Source organism: Notechis scutatus, chromosome 1 (assembly GCF_049901735.1).
Source record: "Notechis scutatus isolate UNSWTSFEM ecotype Mainland chromosome 1, rNotScu1.2, whole genome shotgun sequence".
NCBI lineage: Eukaryota > Metazoa > Chordata > Lepidosauria > Squamata > Elapidae > Notechis > Notechis scutatus.
The window spans coordinates 208040553-208063451 of record NC_142009.1 but is presented as its reverse complement, the minus strand read 5'-3'; the positions used below and the strand labels follow the sequence as shown (position 1 = coordinate 208063451).

General features: G+C 40.9%; 1 protein-coding gene across 1 annotated transcript in view; it reads right to left on the bottom strand.

Annotated features, from left to right (window-relative positions):
* VWDE (von Willebrand factor D and EGF domains) overlaps positions 1-22899 on the bottom strand; it is a 383187-nt gene that overhangs the window by 190891 nt on the left and 169397 nt on the right. Inside the window, exons 3-5 of the mRNA XM_087955799.1 lie at positions 21572-21800; positions 11339-11571; positions 1851-1940 (exon numbers count right to left, since the gene is read on the bottom strand). Coding sequence (XP_087811925.1) covers positions 1851-1940; positions 11339-11571; positions 21572-21800 — 552 coding nt within the window. The remainder of the gene's footprint in view (positions 1-1850; positions 1941-11338; positions 11572-21571; positions 21801-22899) is intronic.

Genomic DNA, 22899 nt, shown 5'->3' with positions numbered 1-22899 from the left:
GCAACTATAATTCAAAATAATGATACCCACCTTTCCCTCTAACACAGATATAAACATTAATTTTAAAGATGTTAAGGTAAAATGATTTTAAAACTGTTATATTTCATGCCTCTAATCATAAGACAATGAAACGGGGAAAGTTCAGAAGACAGCTTTTATTCACTTTCTTCCTCATCCAATAGATGAGAAGAAATTTTTTACTTGCTGACAATATTTAAACATAGGGGGAAAACTGTGGAAATGGAAAAGAAATAAGAAACTCGGTATATGACCAAGAATAATTCACCCCAAATGTAGAGCATAACTGTACTTCAAAACATTTTCAAGGCACTTCTGGTTAAAACTAGAAGGTAAACAAAAGATTTCACCCATCTATGATGTTTGAGCATATTATTGCATTTTATCAGGGGAAGAAAATAATTTTACCGATATAAATAATGCCACATTAGCCAAAGCTATGATTATACTATTACCAGTAAGTCCCTATCAAAGGCATAATCACAAAGATGATTATACAGCACAGCAATTATTCTGTAAAAATGTTGGGTTTAAAATACATTAAAAGGTGGGAGACTTTTAAAAAATGTTTATCCAATTAAAATTACTACTTTCACTCATTTTCTATTTTAGAATGTTTTATCAATGTGCTGTTGAAATTTTATTTATCAGATTTTTAACCCGTTTTTATTACTTTAGAAGTAATTCAAGGTGGCAAACCTACACAACACTCCTCCTTCTCCTATTTTCCCCACAACAACCAGCCTCTGAGGTAAGCTGGGCTGAGTGACTGGTCCAAAGTCAGCCGATCAGTTTTCATGTCTAAAATGGAGCTAGAATTCACCATCTCCTGGCTTTTAAGCGAGCACCTTACCACTATGCCAAACTGGCTCTCAGGACATTTCACGAAGAAGGGCACAAAAGAAGGGCTTACAAATTGCACATGAGCTAGGTGATGTACAATAGAGTCCTTAATATAAAAGAGAATTTGACCCTTATTTTTGTAAAAAGAATCGTGCTTTTCAGAAAATTCAAAATATTTGAATGTTAATCCCATGCTGGACCAGAGGTGATATTCAACAGGTTCTGACTAGTTCTGGAGAAACGGTAGCAGAAATTTTGAGTAGTTTGGAGAACCGGTCGTGGAAATTTTGAGTAGTTTGGAATACCACCTCTGACTGGTCCTGCCCCTGTCTATTCTCTGCCTCCTGAGACCCGGCTGATCAGCTGGGTCTTCTTTTGTTGCCCTGCACAGGATAACAGAGCTGGAAAGCAGGTTAGTGGGGTGGGGAGAGAATGGGGATTTTATAGTATCCTTCCCCTGGAGTGGGGAGAGAATGGAGATTTTACAGTATCCTTTCCCTGCCATGCCAGCCATGCCACACCATGCCCATCATGCCACGCCCACAGAACCAGTAGTAAAAAAAAATTTGAATCCCACCACTGTGCTGGACCTCATAAATATGGTCACATTAAAGACATAGTTTATATTGTACAGTGCGAATCTGTCCTTATAGCCAAATATTACGATAACAATTTATTTATTTGCACAGGATTATACATATAGCACCATAGGTTTATTCAGGTGAATAAACATGGGAGGATTTTCTAATACATTTTTTTCTACCTCAAATGCTGCAGCTGTTAGTGTTTTTAAAAGACTGATAGAATGATTGATAGAATGGCAGGCAATTTATTCAAGCATTTTCTGCTTCAGCACCTAGAAGCACCCTTCCTATAATCACTAAAGCCAATTTTATGGTGTGTTGTCTTGCGAAACAAAATGGCTAATATAGAAATCTCCATCAAGGCTATGCTAGAGAAGTTTATGAAATTAGATGTTTTGTGGTTACCTTGATTCCAGCATAGAATCCATCGCTTTCCTCAGGGAGAGTGTGGTGATCAGGTGAGTCCCACCTAAAAACTGTGACAGTGCAAAAGACCTGCAATAAATAAGCCAAACTATTTCAAAATCTTTTTGCCTCTTTTTTTTAATGACAGGCTCATGAAAAATGATGGAAAATGTACTAAGCGATTGTTGGATTACACTTCATAAAAACTTATTTTGCTGCTCTTTATCCTCACCAATTGTAGACCTCCTTCACAAAAAGGTAGCCAGCGCCCTTCTCTGTCAAACTGAGAACTCACAAGGGTGGCCCTCCAAGCACTAAAAACTAACAGTGAAATGTGTTCAAACAAATATCTATAGGTGGCTTTTAAGGTTGCTAAAAGCTGTTGCCAAGCCAGTTCAAAATGCACAGAATGCTAGAGAAGTCTTTGACCTTCAGAACTACTGTAGGGCATCTGTCAATATGTGTAAGATTGGGTGAAACAGTTGTGCAACATTTTTTTAAGCTGCAGCCCTGCTTTATCATTTTAAGCATATGGTAACCAAAAAAAATCCTTACAATATCGGCTATATTTCCACACCCCCACATCCCTGATGCTTCTGTGCATTGCTTTTCAGAAAAATAGAACTGAAGAGCACAATGTTACGGGGCTCAGATATAGGGAATGGATTATGTAGTAGTGGAATCAATAAAGAGAGTTAGATTGACATTCTCAAGGTCATCTATTCCCATATAATTTCCCTATGCTCTTAGGTCATCAACAGGGCATTTTTTTGCAGGTGCTGCTACAGATATGCTGTATTTCTGAACAAATATTACCATTGGCGCTAAGATCATTATAGTTTATGAGGTTTTTTTAACCCAGGTTTTGTTACAGGTTTTATGCTGCTGATTTTATGATTGCTGGATTGATAATATTATTTTTCAATGCTTCCAAATTGTCTAGAATCGCCAAAGCTGAACAGCACTATATTTGTTATTATTTTTCTTTTAAACTGCCCTTTTGCGCCACATTTGGATCAATACATGGGTGGTCAAAGACCTACTGGATTTGATTTCAAACTTTGGATGTAACATGTTTGAATAACAATGTTTTTGGCTAGATAGCCAAAAAGAAAGTTGCAAACCAATTGCAAAAAAAATCTATAACTCAAAGTGCAAAGATTTAAGTATCTTTGAGGTAAGTATAGAGTGGCCTTTTGGTCCTGGGGAGGAAGAAGCCAATCAAATATGGTATATTTTTAACATTGTTGTACCAGGAATACAGAATATCAATGTTGTACATAAAATAACATATGGCCTTTTCAAAAGTGCACTGCCTTCTTTCTTGGATTATGTGTTTATACCATAAGTTAAACTTTGATCATTAGAAGTTATTTGCCTCATAAATCAATACAGTTCAAGCTAATTATATATGCTTGAATAATAGTGATACATGTCTTTTCTCCAATGAGGCAACAAAACACCTGTTCTCCCCAATTTCTCTGTCAAAATTTAGCCAACACACCTTTCTTGAAAAAAAAACCCTGCTCACACTCACTGATTGTAGGCTTTTTTCTTTTATAAAACAAGGCCAAAATGTATATAGGCTATTCAGGATATGAATCATTATTAGAATCTGATGTTCCTGGACCTTGCTCCTTGGAAACCAAATCTGATTCCTTGCTTATTCAGCATTAAGCGATGCAGTTATTAAGTGACATCCAATTTTGCAACCTTTTTTTGCTGCCATTAAGCAAATCACTGTGATTGTTAAAAGGGACATCACATGATTGCCATTGGTGCCAGTGACATTGCTTGTTGGAAGCTGAGGGGAAAGTCACAAATAGTGATCACGTGATCTGAGGATGCTGCAACCACCCAAAATATATGCCCATTGCCACGTGCCCAAATTATGATCATGTGACTACATCGATACTACAATGATCATAAATGCAACACTTGATTATAAGTCTTCTTCAGCACTCTTGTAACTTTGAACAGATTACTACTTGTAACAGAGTTCTCTAGCATCTCTTATTTGTTTCTGTAGAGATTTTTAAATTAATTTCTACAAATTCTCACCAAGAGGCTTGGCTGTCTGGCAAATTCTGGGAACTGAAATTTTTACCTCTAAAAGCTGCACAGATTATGAAATACTGCATTGCATTGTATTTCTATGTGTGAAGTTTCTTCTTTTGTAAATTTAGATCTCCTCCTCCTCCTCCTCCCTCTCCCCCTCCCACTCCCAATAGATAGACATACATTTTAGTCACTGGTCTATAGTCAAAAAAGCACAACAAAGAATGTTCTTTCTGCGCCAACTCAGAAAGCTCAAAGTGCCCAAGGAACTGCTGGTACAGTTCTACAGAGGAATTATTGAGCCTGTCATCTGCACCTCTTCAGAGGATAATTAGGATTGCAGAAAAAACAATTACTACCCACTTACCTTCAATCGAAGACCTGTATACTGCAAGAGTCAAAAAGAGGGCTGTGAAAATATTTACAGACCCCTCACATTCTGGACATAAACTGTTTCAACTCCTTCCCTCAAAACGACGCTATAAAGCACCGAACACCAGAACAACTAGACACAAGGACAGTTTTTTCCCTGAAAGCCATCATTCTGCTAACCAAATAATTCCCTCAACGCTGTCCAACTATTTACAAAGTCTGCACTACTATTACTATTAACCTTTTCATCACTCCTTATTACCCATCCCCTCCCACTTGTGATTGTATGACTTGTATCCTTACGATTTATATGGACTGTTTCCTAGTATGATTTGATTGCTTATTGTACCCTATGACTATCATTCAGTATTGTATCTTATGATTCTTGACTCTTGACGAATGTATCTTGTCTTTTGTGTATACGGAGAACATTTGCACCAAGACAAATTCCTTGTGTGTCCAATCACACTTGGCCAATAAAAGAATTCTAATTCTGATTCTATTGTACCACACAATTACTTGGATATGTTTTCTCAAAAGTTTCTTGCCTTTAGCTAAATATTGGTTCCTAGTGTTTAACTAAGCAATCATAGGTTTCCCCCCACATTTCAAAAGTAAGGGGGGATGAAAAAGATACCCCACAGGCTATGTAAAGACAACTTTGACTGTGGGAATGAATATTTTTATCCCTAAAGCTTCTTGGCAAAATAAAATCCTTTTTATCCCTAAATTTTAAAAGTATTAAAAGGGATTGCTTTATTTAAGCTAAACGTATTATTGAGATCCAGAACCGTAGCACACCTACTGAGATGGGGGGAAGAAATACACCTATGGGCATCAGGAGAATTGTTTTGTGATGGAGTTTGAGAAATTGGCAATATGTGCAGATTTAATTTTTCTATGTCTGCCTTGTTGTATGGTCTTGATAGAAAAAAAATAGAATTGCATTCTTATTAGGGTGGTGGTGGGTTGTTGTTTTTTTTGGTTTTTTTTTTTTGGCAGCAATCCCTTGTACATAAATTTGACAAGTTCACATGATTTGTTAGAATAATAATTGGAAAAAGCAGTTTAAGCCATTAAGCCCAACTGTCAGGACAGGAATCTAAACTAAGTATCCATAACAGATAAATATTCAGCCTCTGCATGCTGCAGGGAGGAGTGTGCTATGCTTGTTAATGAAGGTTCCCCCCACCCCGAACATTCAAGTTGGAATTTGTCTCCCAAGTTTCTATGTCCACCATTCTGACGTGGAATTTTAATTCTGACATTGTGATATAGACTGCCTGGGTCTTCTCTCTTTTCTTTCCAGAGACAAATATTTCTAGTTTCTCCAGGCTCTCCTTATAGTACTTGGTTTCTGTTCCTTTAATTATTGTTGTTCATCATATACATGGGAAGAGTTGTGGTAGCAACTGACAGAGAAACATAAGATGGGAAGAGGAACATGGTAAATTATAGGAGAAAGTGAATAAGAATCTGGTTCTTCTCTAATTTTCTGTCTGTCACATACAGAGTTCTATATGGGAGACACTGACCCATCTGCAAATTATATCCTTGCCCTCTTTGGATGATATGTAGGGCCATATAGGCACAAAATTATGGGTGCTTGAGGCTGCTGTTTCCTGTCCTTTAAATATTATTCCTTGATCCAATCACCCTATATGGTTATCAGCCAGTTTTTCACCTATAGTTTCTAGAGAAGGATTTGGAGAAGGCCCTTCAGGGGGTCTTGGAGGTCATCAATTATATGCATCGCTTCAGTTATATTTCAGGCCTGGCATAAGGACTAAGAGTGCATCAATCATTCTTGTAGATGGTCTGTAGCAGGACTAATAGGGTGGTGATGTATCCCCTCTATGGGCATTCAGAACCCATCATTTATGGCTTCCTTGAGCTGTATGCAAGGATTGTAGAGTGAATAGAGTTTTGCAAGTAATTCTACTCTTTCCTGAGCCAGGGGTTCTGATTAGCTATTGGAAGACAAGGTGTTGAACCCATGAGCACTCTATTGTGGAGTGTCCCAGAGGTTGAATCTCTCTCTGATACAGTTTAACATGTACATGAGATCACTGATTGATGTAATGAAATCATATGTTGCTGATACAGTGTTTCTCCAACAATACGGCCTCCCCCAAAAGGAAGTCCCAGCATGTTTTATTGGCATAAAATCAAATTAAGCCCCTCCCCCCAAATTAAGGCCTATATTAAACATGTGAAATGGGGGGGAATGGCGGGGGGGCTTGCCGTTAGGAAGTACTTTTGTTGCATACCCGGATATGGTGCTGCCTGCATTGGTGGGGCACTTGGTATCAGGAAACCTTCCGCCACCATTGCTTTCCCTTCTCCCCATGCTGCCGTGGCATTTAGAGCGATGCCGTGGCGTTTGGAGCAGCCATGCACGGCCAGCCAGGGCTCCTCCCTGCAACTGGAGCCCAGCGGAGACACTCGGCTTCAGGCACTCCTGTCGCCGCCTTCCTTTCGCCTTCAAAGGCAAAGCCAATTCTTTTAAAAACAACGCCCTACTACCGGTACGACAAAGCCTCCCCTGCCCAAGAGGGCAGCCCAACCCCATGTGGGGAGGCGAATTTCCCACGGCCACAGTGCAGGATCGGCCCACCCCGGGAGAAGCGCTCAGCCGCCATCCCTGCCTGGCATCAGGCAGAGTGCAAAGAGCTTCACCTGGGGCGCCCAGCACAGCTGACAGGTGGGCTCTCCTGCCTAGCGGCAGAGCTCTCGCCAAGGCAGCGAGCGCCTCTCCACCAGGCCCTCCATTCATCCTGCCAGGGCCGCGCCAGAGCCATGCGGGCTGGGCAGAGCCGGGAAAGTGAGCCACGGGTGCGCGCCCGCCTGCCAAGTGAAAGAGCTGGACCGACCCAAGCTTGGCTTCCTTCCCAAGTCCCTCCAGCCTGAACCCAAAGGGGCCACTGGGAGAGGCCACCCAAGGCAATGATAGTGCCCACCCATCCATGGACAGGGAAGCAAGGTGACGGCCTGTACCGTGTCCTCCTCCGAGCTGAGCCCTGCCGAGTCAGCGCCCCTGCCCGATGCCCGTACCGCTACAGCGTTTGGAGCTGCTGATGCATTTGGAGATGCGTGGGGATGGGGATGGGCTGGGCGAGGGGTGGAAAGGATGGGCGACTTCGGGCTCTCTCTGCTGGACCCGCCAGCCAGGGAAGCAGTGCTGCCATCGCCTCGCCTCCCTGTCCATGGACAGGTGGGCACTATCACTGCCTTGGGCAGCCTCTCCCGGTGGCCTTTCAGGTTCAGGATGGAGGGACTTGGGAAGGAAGCCAAGCTCGGGTTGGCCCAGCTCTTTTGCTTGGCAGGTGGGCGCGCACCTGCGGCTCGCTTTCCCAGCTCTGCCTAGCCCACACGGATGTGGTGCAGCCCTGGTGGGATGAGCGAAGGGCCTGGTGGGGAGGTACTTGCTGCCTTGGCGAGAGCTCCACCGCCGGGCAGGAGGGCCTGCCTGTCAGCTGTGCTGGGCACCCCAGGTGAAGCTCTTCGCGTTTTGCCCAGCACCAGGCAGAGATAGTGGCTGGGTGCTTCTCCTGGGGTGGGCCGATCCTGCACTGTGGCCCCAGGAGATTTGCCTTGCCATGTGGGGTTGGGCTGACCTCTCGGGCAGGGGAGGCTTTGTCGTACCAGTAGTAGGGCATTGTTTTTAAAAGAATTGGCTTTGCCTTCGAAGGCGAAGGGAAGGCAGCGACAGGAGCGCCTGAAGCCGAGTGTCTCCGCTGGGCTCCAGTTGTAGGGAGGAGCCCTGGCTGCCTGCGTGTGGCTGCGCCAAACACTGCAGCATTGCTCTAAACGCCATGGCAGCATGGGAGAAGGGAAAGCAACGGTGGCAGAAGGTCTCCCGATACGAAGTGCCCCACCAATGCCGAGGTCAACATCCAAGCTGCCACCACCCACCCACCCGAGGATGCAAGGGGGGGAATTAAGTCACCCCCGAAAAGACGGCCTAGCCGTTTTTGGGGGGCCCAAAAAAGAATAAGGCCCGGCCTTATTTTGTGAGAAACACGGTACTTAGTTTTATATTGATATCATAGGACAAGCAGATATGATTTTTGCCAGGAGGCTGAGAGGGACTAGAAGGGATAAAGTTGATTGAGATGATAACCAGTAGAATTTGGGGCCAATTCACACTATTTAAGCTTGCCTATTAATCCCTATAAAAATTGGGCCCTTGCCCAATTTTATACGCAGGTAGAGGTCTGACAGCCTTATATAAATGAACAAAGGGGATTCTGAGGTTATCCATTGCACACATGTTGAGTGGCAGAAAATGATATTCTCAGTGGCTGCTCCTCATTCTGGACCAACATATACCCACCTCTTCATCCTTCAGGGAACTGGTAAAGATTTTCTTCAGGGCATCCAGATTTTAATTTGGGATAACAATATTTTCTTGCCTTCTCTTTCAGACACTCAAGAGTGTGTGTGCGTGTGCGTGTGTGTGTGTGTGTGTGTGTTGTGGGGGGGGAAGAATAATATTGTACTCCATGTTATATAATTTCTGTTATTGAAAAGAATATCAGAAGAGGGAGAGGGATTTTTAGCACAATAAGGTTTAGATGGAGCTATCTATAACGATTACAGCAAGTCAAAATAATTTGAATTGGATATTATGCTTGATTCAGATAGGGTAGTTTCAAGGCTTATTTCATTCAAGCGATCCATATCACTTGTTATGGAATTTCACTGTGAACATTCATTTTAAAAAAGTCAAAACTCTTTCCGAAAGCAATATTTAATACATCACAAATTATTGTACTGCAGTTAACAGAATTAAAGTGTGGGAAAGGGAAACCTCTCTCTCTCTTTTTTTTATAGCAGAAGCATCTCAAGTAATTACTTTTCTTTCTTTCTAATCTATCTACAGAGATAAATCACTATGGAAGTTTGTTCAAGGAGTTGTTGTTTTTCAGTATGTGGGGGAAGAGTTGCCACAATAATTGAAAATATTATAACTCTTCAACAAAATGCCCAATGCTAATGATAAACTAAAACACAATTTTACATAAGCCTTTTTTAAAGCATACGCCATTTCATGGCACAATCTCCAAACTGCTGTGCAGAGCAAAAAATGACCAGGTTTTTTTCTGGCACATCCTGCTTTCTTACTATTACCTACTGTGCACATACTACCGGCTGCAATTTACAGATGGCTGTCCCTCCAGGTATAGAGTGACCTCTGTCAATATCATCTAAATAGATCTTGGGATTGCTACAATTTCAAATCAGATGAAATGGGCTATCTTGAGCATTTACCCAAGGGAAAATAGCACATTGCAGATTTATTTATTAAAGCTGCAGTGGTTTTGCTAGCATTTGGCTGTCAACCGAGCTGATATAGCGTAACTGTAGGAAGGTGTGATTTTTCTAAACATTATGGGGAAATGATATTGGCTATTTAGAGATATGCTAATAAAAGTTTAAACTCTGTGACTCTGGTTAAGGGATGAATCTCTTGATGGATACTTGATATTGGGTGTGAACAATATTACTAATAAAAATTTAAATGAATGGAAAATAGTTCAGACATGTCAATCATATGGGAACAGAATGTTAATTTTTAAGCTCCCAGGCTTTTTTTTTTTTTTTTTTGCAGCTTTTGAGAAATAAATAGCACAGAAAAGTATGGAGGTACTTGAGAATTATACTGAATAAATACAAAATTGGCTGTTACAATCAGTGACTCCAGATGCCTTCATTTGCAGCACCCACCACAGAAAAGCTGATTTGGATGGATCTTAGCTGATCACTAAAGAAGGTCAAGTAGGATGTCACAAAACCCTGTCAAATCTGATATTACATAAATCATATCTTAGTATAGTTGGTAGAAATTAAAAGACAGCAAAAAAAAAAAAAAACCACCCAAACCCCTACTTCACTTGTATACACATGTACATCTTGCTTTACAGAATTAAATTGCTTTGCATGCAATATTTTGTAAGCCTTACAAAAATGTATAAAAATAAAATGCCAGTTTTATCTTAAAATCATAGAAAGGGGATGTGTTATATCATTGACTCAATTATGTGGGTTAATAAAAAAAAATTTGGAGATCCACTTCTGGAATCCAATTGGTTCTCTGAAATTACGGGCAACTAGAAATAGAAAGAAAACCAGTGTTTTTATTAAGTTTTACTTTCACTTAAATACAAATAATTGTGTTGTAGGTATTTGGCTCAGGTTAACCAAACTGCTTTTTGGTTATTACAGTGCTCTAAGAGGGTAGATTATTTTTAATTCTACATATGATCTATTATTTCCTATTGCCTGTTTTAAAAGATATAATGCTATGCAGTACAACAAAAATATTTTGGATAAATGAATTAGATTGCTTTATAGTTCTAAACTTAATAAAATGTACACAATCCTATTCTGTTAAAATAAATTATCTGAGGGAACGTCTCTTGCCAGTCACATGTACCCAACCCATTAGAGAGGGGAGGCAGGAAATGTTGCAGGTCCCATCCCTGAGGGAGTTACACCTGGTGGGACCCAGAAGAAGGGCCTTCTCTGTAGTGGCTCCTTCTCTCTGGAATATCATTCCCCCAGAGATTAGAATAGCCCCTGAAGAGATTAGAATAGGCACTGAAGACCTGGTTTTGCCAATGGGCCTGGGGAACCTAGAGTGGAATGGAGCCCATCAAATGGCTAGTGTGATCTGCTATCGTCAGAGCGGAGGGTGGGAGTTAGGGGATGATTTTTTTATTTTTTCCAGATTTTGTTCGATTGTACTTTATTAATTTATTTGATTCTTTTTGTTAGTTTTTATTGTTTTTAATTTTTTGTTTTAAATATGTTTTTACATTGTGTAAGTCATCTTGAGTCACCATGGGTGAATAGGTGGCAATATAAAATAAATAAATAATAAACAAACAAACAAATAAATAAATAAATTGCTTTTTGAACACCATGTTTTACTTTTAGGCCAAATTCAGGCTCAAGATATGAGAGTTAATAAGAATTACAAAAAAAAAAAAAAAAAAGCACTACGTAACGATTATCTTTCTTGACCTTGTCTTCAGAGTTCAAGAAAGCTTTACCGTATCTCCCAATCTGAAATTAATTCCATCCATCTCCACATAGGAGAATGCCTGCACAGTTGTGTCGTGATGAAGCTGTTCTTTCACATTGGATGTAGAAAGTCGTGACCAGATCACTGTATAGCCCGTAGCCCAATTTGAAGTTGGACTGGTGAAAGTACATTTTAGGTAGACCTGGGACCCCAAAAGCTCAGGAGCAACAACTGGATGCAAAGCTGGAATCTGGAATTTCTCTAGGTGGGAAGAAAAAGCAGACTGTCATACAATGCACAGGAGTTTAAAAAAAATTCAACACAGTTAAAATTATAAACGAGTCAGTACTATAGAACTGAAGAAGACATATAAAGCCTTATGTTTTCTGAATGAAAATTATACATTTATACTATGCTACACTATGAGAACTGAAGAAACTTCCTGAATGAGAAGAAAAAAAAGCATAAAGAAAAACCTGAAGGCCCAGTTACCTTTAAAATAAAAGCACCTTTAGGACAACCACCCAGATGAATCAGAATTTCTGTAGACGTTTACACTATGCAATTTTTACAGACAAGTGAAGACTGAATAGTTGCAAGTTGTAACTAAACTGAGTAGATCTAAGCAACAAGGTAGTAAGAAATGATTAGCAAAGCATTTCCAATGGTTGCAAACAAAAGAGCCGTTTGTTTAGTAATCCATCAATATCAACAGGGAAGCACTAAAAAAATATCCCTACTCAGTTGAATCGCAAGGGCAGGAGGTCAACATATCTATAGGAGATTCTGAAACTGACAAAACTTCTGGCACTTCTAATCATGGGATCCCATCATCAACATTTGAATTATCTTAGCCCAAGGATGAAGACTATAATTAAGTGGTACCCCAAAGTTTGATGAACACCCTTTTATAGCCTGTGAATTTTTTTCTGCCACGAGGATTTTGAGGTTTCAGAAATATTTATGAATTCTTTACATGTAAAAACAGCAGAGAACAGGGATGTACTTACAGCTCTCTTGGTCCTGACTAGGTCTTAATTCCCAAACATCAAAGAATCAGAAATCATAATACGTGAAAGTCCTTCAACTATGATAATAACCAAATCTCGAAGGATGGAAAATGAGGAAGAATTTTTTTTTTTTTAAAAAAAAACCCTTCATCTCCAATCCATTAAAGAAATTTCTGTCCATTCAACTATATGACTAGATATAAAACATGGTGTTATTGGCATTCTTGGTTTTCTTTTTAAAGTATTTATTTACTAGCTGGATAACTGTGCTTCAGTATGAAACTATGCGATCGAGCTTAGTTTTCGGGGAGGAAAATGAGGGGGGGCAGGAATTGTGCCTCTACCTACCAGCATCTATTGGTATTTATCTGGCTAGCATCCTGTCAGTGTGTGAGAGAGTTGAGGGCTGTTTGGAAACTGATACAGTATTTGCTGTGTGAGCACGAAGGAGACAGCAAGGAGCCTGGGTGTGGTTTAGCTCAACTGTTCTGTACTAAAGCTGGTTGCTGCTGTGAAACTAAAACTGAAACTCCTCTCCTCTGCTTGTGTTTTGCATTTGGAACAGATTTCTTTTCAGGTGGGGAGGGGGAGTAGAATTCCTTAGCATCAGAGCATGTTAAATAATAATATACGAAATATTAATGCTCTGGTGGTCATTTGAAAAATCCTTTCTTAGTGAGCATCTAGAAGCCAAGATGTTGTGAATCAATAAAAGTGTATAACCTAAATGCAAATTAGGGGTTGAAAACCTGCACACTTGATTGGTCCTTGTACAACAACTTGGGATTGGGCCAGAACCAGTCCCTGATTGGCCACTTTTGGGACTGTTCTTATTGGTTAGTAGTTTGAACTGATTGCACATTTTCATTGGTTAATAAGGCAGCAGCTAACCCTATAAAAGGGTTACTGCTGCCCATAGCATTGCTCTGTTCCATTCTGATTCCTGTTATTATTAAAGAGTTGAAGTCACTGGTCAGATGTCTGGTCTCCTTATTCTCCAAACTTAACACAAGATACACGCCAAATTTCAAGTTTGTAGGCTTTATGGTTCTAGAGATTTTGTGATGATGTGTGAATGGTATTTCGCTTTTATATAGAGAGATATAGCCCCTTGTTTAGAAAACAACTCTGGGTGACACATCAACAAATTTTAAAATGATCATAAAAACTTCCACATCAAACCAAGCAAAAGATATTGCCAGCCAAATGCATCAATCAATATACTGCAATGCCCCTTAGAGATAGACTCCATACTCTGGCTTGATGCCCAAATGTACGAACCGATCTCCAGTACCTTACAAACCCCAAACCCCCCCCCCCCCCCCCCAAAAACCCCCCCCCCCCCCCCCCCCCCCCCCCCCCCCCCCCCCCCCCCCCCCCCCCCTAGCCCTGGCAATAGGTAAACATTGATTGCCAAGTTTGTATATTTGCTACAAATAAGCATAAGAATAAGCATAATAAACCAGTGTTTGTTTGTTTAACTTTTACTTGCATTCTCATATGAACTTTGGATGGGTTTCCTAATTTCCAAAAGTTTCTTTGGAAATATGCAAGAAATCAATCACCAATGTGAATGTGGAGCAATGCATTCATTGGTTCTGCAGATAAAAGATAATTCATATACTATATGTAGTTCATGTTATTAAATTACCTTGAATGATGTCTTCTGATTCAGTTCTTTTGGGATCAAAAGAGTTGAGCTGTGATTCTTCAGCAATGAAGGAAATAAATCAATTAACTTGGAATTGTGAAGTGGTGAAGCAAGTGCTAAGAGTTTTCTGATACTTCACTGGACATATTTTGACATATTGATCTAACAGCTTTCATAGTTTTCACGGATTCTCAGGTAAGAAATATGTGCCTCAGCATTTCAGTTTTGAAACGCAGAAGTGGCTTGCTTCTTCTGGAGTTTGGGAAATAAGTCTTTTCAGCATTATATATTTCGTAAACAAACATAACCACTTATGTGCAAATATACACATAACTATGCAAAATCAATCCTATCTATCTATCTATCTATCTATCTATCTATCTATCTATCTATCTATCTATCTATCTATCTATCTATCTATCTATCCCTCCTCCCTCCCTGCCTCCCTCCCTCCCTCCATCTTTCAGATATTGGGAGAGGAATGGGACAACTCGTCACTGTCAACTCACCTCAGGACAATTCAACAATTCAATTTAATAATTTATAATAGTTCAAAATTATTTTAATTTTTGTAATTTACATCTAATTTTGTTCCTCCTTTTGCATCCTTTCTTTAATGATTATATCGCACCATTTCTTTGTTATTATGTAGCTCTTGTCCCTCATGGAATTGGCTGTGGCAAGTTGTCCTGTGGTGACTTGATTACAGTGAGATGTCTTGTGGTGACTTGGCTACAGAGAGTTGGGCATGGCAAGTTGGCTGCAGCAAGTTGTCATAGACTCTATTGAGGGATAGGTCTGGTCTCAGTGATTTGTTATATATATATATATATAGTCTGTAAAAGTCTGACTCACAGACGAACACAATACAGAAGCCTGATGATGGCAGATGAGATTCTGCCGAAACGTTGCTACAACTTTAAAAGCACAACTACAATGACGTGGGAAAATACCGAACAAAGCTGAATACCATATATGTTATTCAGCTTTGTTTGGTATTTTCCCACATCATTATAGTTGTGCTTTTAAAGTTGTCACAAAGTCGGCAGAATCTCATCTGCCATCATCAGGCTTTGTATTGTGTCTGTCTGTGAGTCAGACTTTACGGTTGTTTCAGTTTTAAATTTGGGGCTAGCCTACTGCTGTTCCAGAATGTTTTTTTCTTCATCCTGATTGGTTGGGAGTCTTGGTCTGTGTTTATTGGTCTTGGAGTTTGCTGTGTTCTGCTTGATTGGTGTTTCTAATATCTTCTGTCTGTTTTGTGGCTTTTTTTGTGTCTTGATTGGCTGGCAACATTGTGTTCCTGTATTGGAGGCTTTTAGTGTAGCTTGGCTCCGAGTAAATGGACAGCTATCATTTGTTAGGAAGCTAGGTTTCATCTGGGTACCTGGTTGGGGTGTGTTTGAGCTGGAGGTATCAGGGGGGATCTGTTTGTGCCCAGTTGTTTGCCTGGCTAGTGGTGTGGAGATTTTTTTGTTTGTGAGTGCAGGCTTCCAAATGATTGACAGTCTGGTGGAATCATCTCTTATATTCATGCTTTCAGGTCTTTTTTCAATCTCTATGGCTTCTCTGATAATTCTGTGGCTGGAGTTTTCTATAGTGGCTAGGATTTTGGTGCCATTGAAGTCGATGCTATGACCTGTGGCTTTCATGTGTTGGACTAGTGAGGAAGTGTGTTCCAGCTTTTTTACTGCATTTTTGTGTTCATCCAGGTGGGTACTTATTCTTCTATTGGTCTGTCCAAAGTATGTGGCAGGGCATGATGCACAGGGGACTTCATATATGCTTTGGTTTTCCAGGTCAATTTTATCTTTGGGGTTTCTAAGGATGGCTGCTATTTTTCCGTCTGTTTTGAAGGCAGTCTTGATGTGATGCCTGTGTAGTATCTTACTGATTTTGTCTGTAGTACCTCTTATGTAGAGCAGGACCGCTGTTCCATAGGTCTGTTCATCTTCTAGGTCTCCATTATGTCTCAGTGTGTTTTTGTGGATCAAGCCGGTGATTTTGCTTTTGTGGAAGTCGTTGGCTGTCAGTACTTTAGTCAGGGTGCATAGTTCAGTCTTTATGTGTGTCTTGTCTGCCAGGCATTTGGTTCTAGCGATTAGTGTTTTGGCCACGGAGTTTATCTGTGCTGGATGGTGGTGGGATTGGGCATTGAGGTAGCTGTTGGTGTGTGTTTTCTTCTGGTATATGGTGTGTCCTAGTGTGCCATCTGTTTTTTTGTAGATTAGTACATCTAGGAATGGTAGTTGTTTTTTTGTTTCCGTTTCCATGGTGAACTTGATTTGAGGGTGTGTGCTGTTTAGGTGTGTTAGGAAATTGTTTAGGTTTTCTTTTCCATGGGGCCAAATCACAAATGTGTCATCGATGTATCTTAACCATAGTTTGGGTTTGTGGGTGGCATTAGCCAGGGCTCTGGATTCGAATTCTTCCATGAATAGGTTTGCAATGACGGGTGACAGTGGTGATCCCATAGGGGCTCCTTCAATTTGCTTGTATCTTTGTTCTTTGTATATGAAATATGTGTTGGTTAAGCAGTGTTCTGTTAGTTCCATGAGGTGTTTAGCTGGTTGGTATTTATTTTTGATGATTTCAAGAGTTTCTTTTATCGGGACTTGAGTGAATAGTGAAACCATGTCGAAACTTACAAGCAGATCTTCTTGTTCCATGTGTAGATCTTTGATCATTTCCAAGAAGTGGTATGAGTTTTGTACATGTGAAGCTGCTGTTTCAGCATGGGGCTGTAGCTGTGTTGCTAAGTGTTTAGCTAGGTTTTGTAGTGGTGCTCCTCTGGAGCTGACTATGGGTGTGAGAGGTATGCCTTCTTTGTGTATTTTTGGGAGGCCGTACAGTTTGGGGCATATATATATGGTATTCAGCTTTGTTCAGGTATTTTCCCACGTCATTATAGTTGTGCTTTTAAAGTTGTCACAAAGTTTCGGCAGAATCTCATCTGCCATCATCAAGCTTCTGTATTGTGTTCGTCTGTGAGTCAGACTTTCAAGCCGTTTCAGTTTTAAGTTTGGGGCTCGCCTACTGCTGTGCCAGAATGTTTTTTTCTTCATCTTGATTGGTTGGGAATATTGGTCTGAGTTTATTGGTCTTGGAGTTTGCTGTGTTCTGCTTGATTGGTGTTTCTAATATCTTCTGTCTGTTTTGTGGCTTTTTTTTTTGTCTTGATTGGCTGGCAACATTGTGTTCCTGTATTGGAGGCTTTTAGTGTGGCTTGGCTCTGAGTAAATGGATGGCTATCATTTATTAGGAAGCTAGGTTTGACCTGGGTGCCTGGTTGGGGTGTGTTTGAGCTGGAGGTATCAGGGGGGATCTGTTTGTGCCCAGGTGTTTGCCTGGCTTGTGGTGTGGAGATTTTTTTGTTTGTGAGTGCAGGCTTCCAAATAACTGACAGTCTGGTGGAATCATCTCTTCTATTCATGCTTTCAGGTCATTTTTCAATCTCTATGGCTTCTCTGATAATTCTGTGGCTGGGGTTTTCTATAGTGGCTAGGGTTTTGGTGCCATTGAAGTCGATGCTATGACCTGTGGCTTTCATGTGTTGGACTAGTGAGGAAGTGTGTTCCAGCTTTTTTACTGCATTTTTGTGTTCATCCAGGTGGGTACTTATTCTTCTATTAGTCTGTCCAAAGTATGTGGCAGGGCATGATGCACAGGGGACTTCATATATGCCTTGGTTTTCCAGGTCAATTTTATCTTTGGGGTTTCGTAGGATGGCTGCTATTTTTCCGTCTGTTTTGAAGGTAGTCTTGATGTGATGCCTGTGTAGTATCTTACTGATTTTGTCTGTAGTACCTCTTATGTAGGGCAGGACAGCTGTTCCATAGGTCTGTTCATCTTCTAGGTCTCCATTACATCTCAGTGTGTTTTTGTGGATCAAGCCGGTGATTTTGCTTTTGTGGAATATGTGTGTGTGTGTGTGTGTGTGTGTGTGTATCTTTGGTTATTCGGGTTTTCTCCCACGTAAAATTGGAAGTATCTTGGCAACGTTTCGACGAAATCTCATTTGTCATCTTTAGGCTTGTGTCTTCGGCTTTGTGCTTCTTGGAGTAATGTGAGCTTGCAGCTGTTTCTTCTTTTTAACTGCTAGTGGGGGTGTGACTTGATTGGGTGGGGGCTTGGCTGTGTTCTGATTGGGTGGGGATGTGTTCTCATTGGTTGGGGTTTTTGCTATGTTCTGATTGGTTGGGGGGTTGGCTGTGTTCTGATTGGCTGGGGGTGTGTTCTGTTCAGGTGGGGGCTTGGTTGTGCTCAGGTTAGTCTTAGTTGCCGGGGGATTTGAGCTGGTGAGCTGTGATCCTGTTGTTTGGCTTCGCGTTCATGGTCATGCCACATCTTCATGGTGGGCATCCATTTGCTTCATGTATGGGTCGGAGGGGTTTGAAGCGGGTAGTGATGCAGCTGCACTACAGCTTCTGGTCCGTGGTCATGTCTCATCATCTGTGTGGGTGTGAGTCTGCTTTCTACATGGAGGTGTGGTGGTAGCATCTTGTGTGGCCCTTGTGGGTGTGAGTCTGGTGTCATTCTTCATGTTAGGTACTCGTTTGTTAGTGAGGGTGGGTTTCCAAATGGCTGGTAGGCAGGAGGTATCATCTCATGTATTCATGCTGTGTGGGTGTTTTTCTATCTCTATGGCTTCTCTGATTATTCTGTTGTTGAAGTGTTTGGTTTTGGCGATAGTTCTGGTATTTTTAAAGTCAATCTCATGTCCTGTGGCTTTGAGGTGTTGGACCAGGGAAGAGATCGGTTCTTCTTTTTTGATTGAGTTCTTGTGTTCTTCAATGCGTGCACTTATTCTTCTGTTGGTTTGTCCGATGTATGTGGTAGGGCAGGCAGTGCATGGGATTTTGTATACTCCTTGGTTTTCTAACTCGATTCTGTCTTTAGGGTTTCTTAGGATGGTGGATATTTTTCTGTTTGTGCAGAATGCTGTCTTAATGTTGTGTTTTTGGAGGATCTTGCTGATTTTGTCTGTAGTGCCTTTTATATATGGGAGGAGGGCTTTGCCGTTCTCTTGTTCTCTGTCTTGGATTTTGGTTGGGGTTTCTTTTTGGATTAGGTGGGTAATCTTCTTTCTTTGGAATCCATTGGCTGTTAGTACATTAGTGAGAGTGTGTAGTTCGGTTTTTAGGTGTTGTTCGTTGGCTAAGCATTTTGTTCTGGAGATGAGGGTCTTGGCTACGGAATTGATCTGTGCTGGGTGGTGGTGTGAGAGTGTAGATAGCGGTTTGTATGTGTTTTCTTCTGGTAGATGGTGTGTCCTAGGGAGCCATTGGATTTTTTGTATACTAAGACATCTAGGAAGGGAAGTTCATTGTTAGCTTCTGTTTCCATGGTGAATTGTATTTTGGGGTGTAGGCTGTTGAGGTGTGTGAGGAAGTTTTTCAGTTTTTCTTTCCCATGTGGCCAGATTATGAAGGTGTCATCTACGTATCTGAGCCAGAGTTTGGGTTTGTGATCTTATTTTTCTAGAGCTTGTGTTTCAAAGTGTTCCATGAAGAGGTTTGCGATGACAGGTGAGAGGGGTGATCCCATGGGTGCTCCTTCTATTTGTTTGTATTTTTGTCCATTGTAGGTGAAGTATGTATTGGATAGGCAGTGGTTGGTCAGATCTAGGATGTGCTTGGGGGGGATTGTATTTGTTTTGGATGGCTGTCAAGGCTTCTTTTATAGGCACTTGGGTGAAGAGGGATATGACATCAAAGCTCACTAGTAGGTCGCTGGGCTTTAAATTTTGTTTCTTTATGATCTCAATGAACTGGAATGAGTTTCTTACGTGTGAGTTGATGGATTCTGCATAGGGCTGTAGTTGTTTGGTGAGAAATTTGGCTAGGTTTTGTAGAGGTGAGCCTATGGAGCTGACTATTGGTTTATATATATATTTGTTTTCGTAGATTTTCACGGGTACAGGTATGTAGGTCTAGGTGTGTTCGTGTCTTTTCCCATGTAAGATTAAGAGTATCTTGGTGACGTTTCGGCGAACTCCCACTTGCCATCCTCAGGCTGGTGCTTTTGGCTTCGTGCCAGTGTGTGATCGGAGCTGCCGTCTCTCTATAAATACTGGTGGGAGGGAGCTGGTGTGCTGGTCTGGTTGGCTGTGTTGCTGCCTCTTGATTGGTTGATGGAGTTGATGTTGGTATAATGGGCTGTGTGATGGCGTTGTGAGTTTTGTTGTGGAGATATCCTGGATCTTGTGCTTTAATCTCCTGGGTCGTTTGTGTTTTGATCTCTTTTCCATTAGCCTCCTGTGTTGTAAATTTTTAAAATGTACTATATTTATTTTGTTTCCAGGCCCAATTCAAACATCTGGTTCTTACCACAAAATTCTAAATTACATCTTCTATATCAATATAAACGCAGGAAAGTATTTTGTGTAGCAACATTTCAATTATCTGATAATTTGGATAGAGAGATTAAGCCTGCCCAAGGTCCTTGTAATGCAGACAGTAAAAACATTTTTAAAATCTTCTAATTATTTTATTAGCTCTACTCTTCTGGAAATTTTAAAGTGTTCTTAGGGCATTTTATGTGGCTTTTTTTATAATAACCTGTTTTCATGTTATAAATACACTTTGGGACTAGAGATAAGATTTAAAACTCAGCTTCTAATATTGAAATTAATAAAGGAATGTTAACATGAAGTTTAATAGTATTGAGATCAGTGAGCTTATTAATGTTAATATTGTGCTTTGCAAAATGTGCTTTGCAAAATGTAAAAACAAAATTTCTTGCCTTCTTATAATATAAAATCTGATGCCGAAAAGTCAGAAAAGGGTAGGAGATAGTCATGCTGCAAAGTCAAGAAGGTGAGTTACAGAAGGCATGGAAGTTAGGAGATTATGCCAAAATCATGACAGAAAAGGGCATTTTTGAGGAGAGAATTGAATTGAAAAAGAAGTGGCAGCACTCAAGTGTTCTAAGAGGCTGTTTCAAGCACAAAGGGCAATCAAGGGAAAAAACGTTATCTGGCAAGAAACTAAATGCATTTATAAATATTATACTCTAGCTGTCCACAACAAGAAGGTAGCAGAGATTTACCAATAGAGTGCTTTTGATGATGACTGGATATGGAATAAAAAGCTATCTACCACAACCAGATTTTCTTTGTGTGGATTCCTTGAGATTTAAATTGCCCTGCAAAATTCACATATTGCTACAGATTCTTCTAAGAAAGGCTCATTTGTATTATTCTGTAGAAGTCATGGATTTTAAATGGTGTACCAGACTCAATGAGGAATTGCTATCTACAATTCCCTTTCTTTCTTAAAAAAAATACAAATACATTATATTTTTTCCCTTTAAGCTGAACGTGGAAACAAAAAAACAAAAAAAAAATTGTACACAAAGTGTAACTGCAGTAAATTTTCCTTGGTGACACACTGCACGTTAAAATCTGCCAAAGATAAAACAACTATTCTGTAAAAACATTTTGGGCGGCTGCTGATTTATTACCTGCATGCTATGCATCTTACAAAAAGCAATGCTTGACTTGCTAGGTCACCAAGGTATGTACAGCAATAACAATGTGTAGCAAAAGGAATACATAGAATACAGTGTAACCCATAAATGTGGAGTTCATGAAACTCACCTTCTGCACAATAGCCCATGCACCCTTGAGTAGGTTGCAGGAGATAAACAAGGAACTTCCCACAATGTCTAACTGAGATGGGGATTTGGAAGAGGCAACAGTCTTTGGTGCTTCCAGAAAAGAATTGCCAGGTTCCACAGGCAGTCAGTGCCTTTCTCTCTCCAGGACGTGGGAGAGAATCTGATTGAAGGGATAGCCAGATTGGGGCTTGTGTTCCACATTTGTTCATCTGTGGGGGGAAAAATAGATAGTATTTAAAATTCAAGAGTAGAGCACTTAAACCAGGGGTGTCAAAGTCAAGGCCCATGGGCCAGATCCAGCCCACAGGGTGCTTAGATCTAGCCCATGGGGCCACCCTGGAAACAACAAAGGACCAGCCCATGGTGCCTCTGAAAATGGGCTCTGTTTTTGTCTGGGACGGCCTCCTGCAACTCCCTGCCAGTTAAAATGGAGCTCAGGAGGGCCACATCCAAAGCTCCATTTTCACTGGCAGAGGGTTACAGGAGGCCATCCCATCTGAAAACAGAGATTGGGAGCCCGTTTTCACTGGCAGAGCACTCAGGCCACCACAGATGCCCCTGATACAAGTGATGTCAAGCTGGCCATGCCCACCCTGGCCATGCCCACCCACCCCCCTGAGGTCAAACACAATCCTGATGCGGTCCTCAATGAAGTTGAATTTGACACCCCTGACTTAAACAATATATTTCTTCCAATGAGTTGTGGAGGCAGTCAAGACAGAAGGGGCTCACTTCCGGTTTGAAGGGCTTCGGCGACAGACAGAAATCCATGATCGTGCACGGTTTCTGTCTGGGCTCGCCGCTGGAGTGCCCCGAGCCAGCTGGTTTCGAGGCTAAGCCATCCCATAGAGGTGGTGAAGAGGGGGGAGACCACCAGCAGGGTCGAGGAGAGCCGCATCTCTCCTCCTCAGCTGGCCATTACTCCCTTTCCCGAAGGCGGTTGCAGTGGTGGTCAGAAATGGCCACAAAGAAGAACTCGACCGGAAAAGAATGTTCAGGAGGAAGATAAGAAGTGAAAGTTTTGGCTGACTGGGTTAAGTTGTAAAAGCAACAACCAAGGTACCCTGGAATTTAAACTTACAAAAAATAACATCGCTCCCAAAGAAGAGTCAGAAGCAGCGAAGGAAAGTGAAAAGGGAAAGGTTTGGCTTTTTTTTTCTCTTCTCTCTCCTTCCCTATACCGACAACTAAAAGACTTAAATAAGAAATTGGAAAAATCCGCTTTGACATCAATAGGCAATTAAGCTGAAAATAAAACAAAATGCCAAAGGGATAATAAAGATTTCTGGACATTAAAAACTTTTTTTT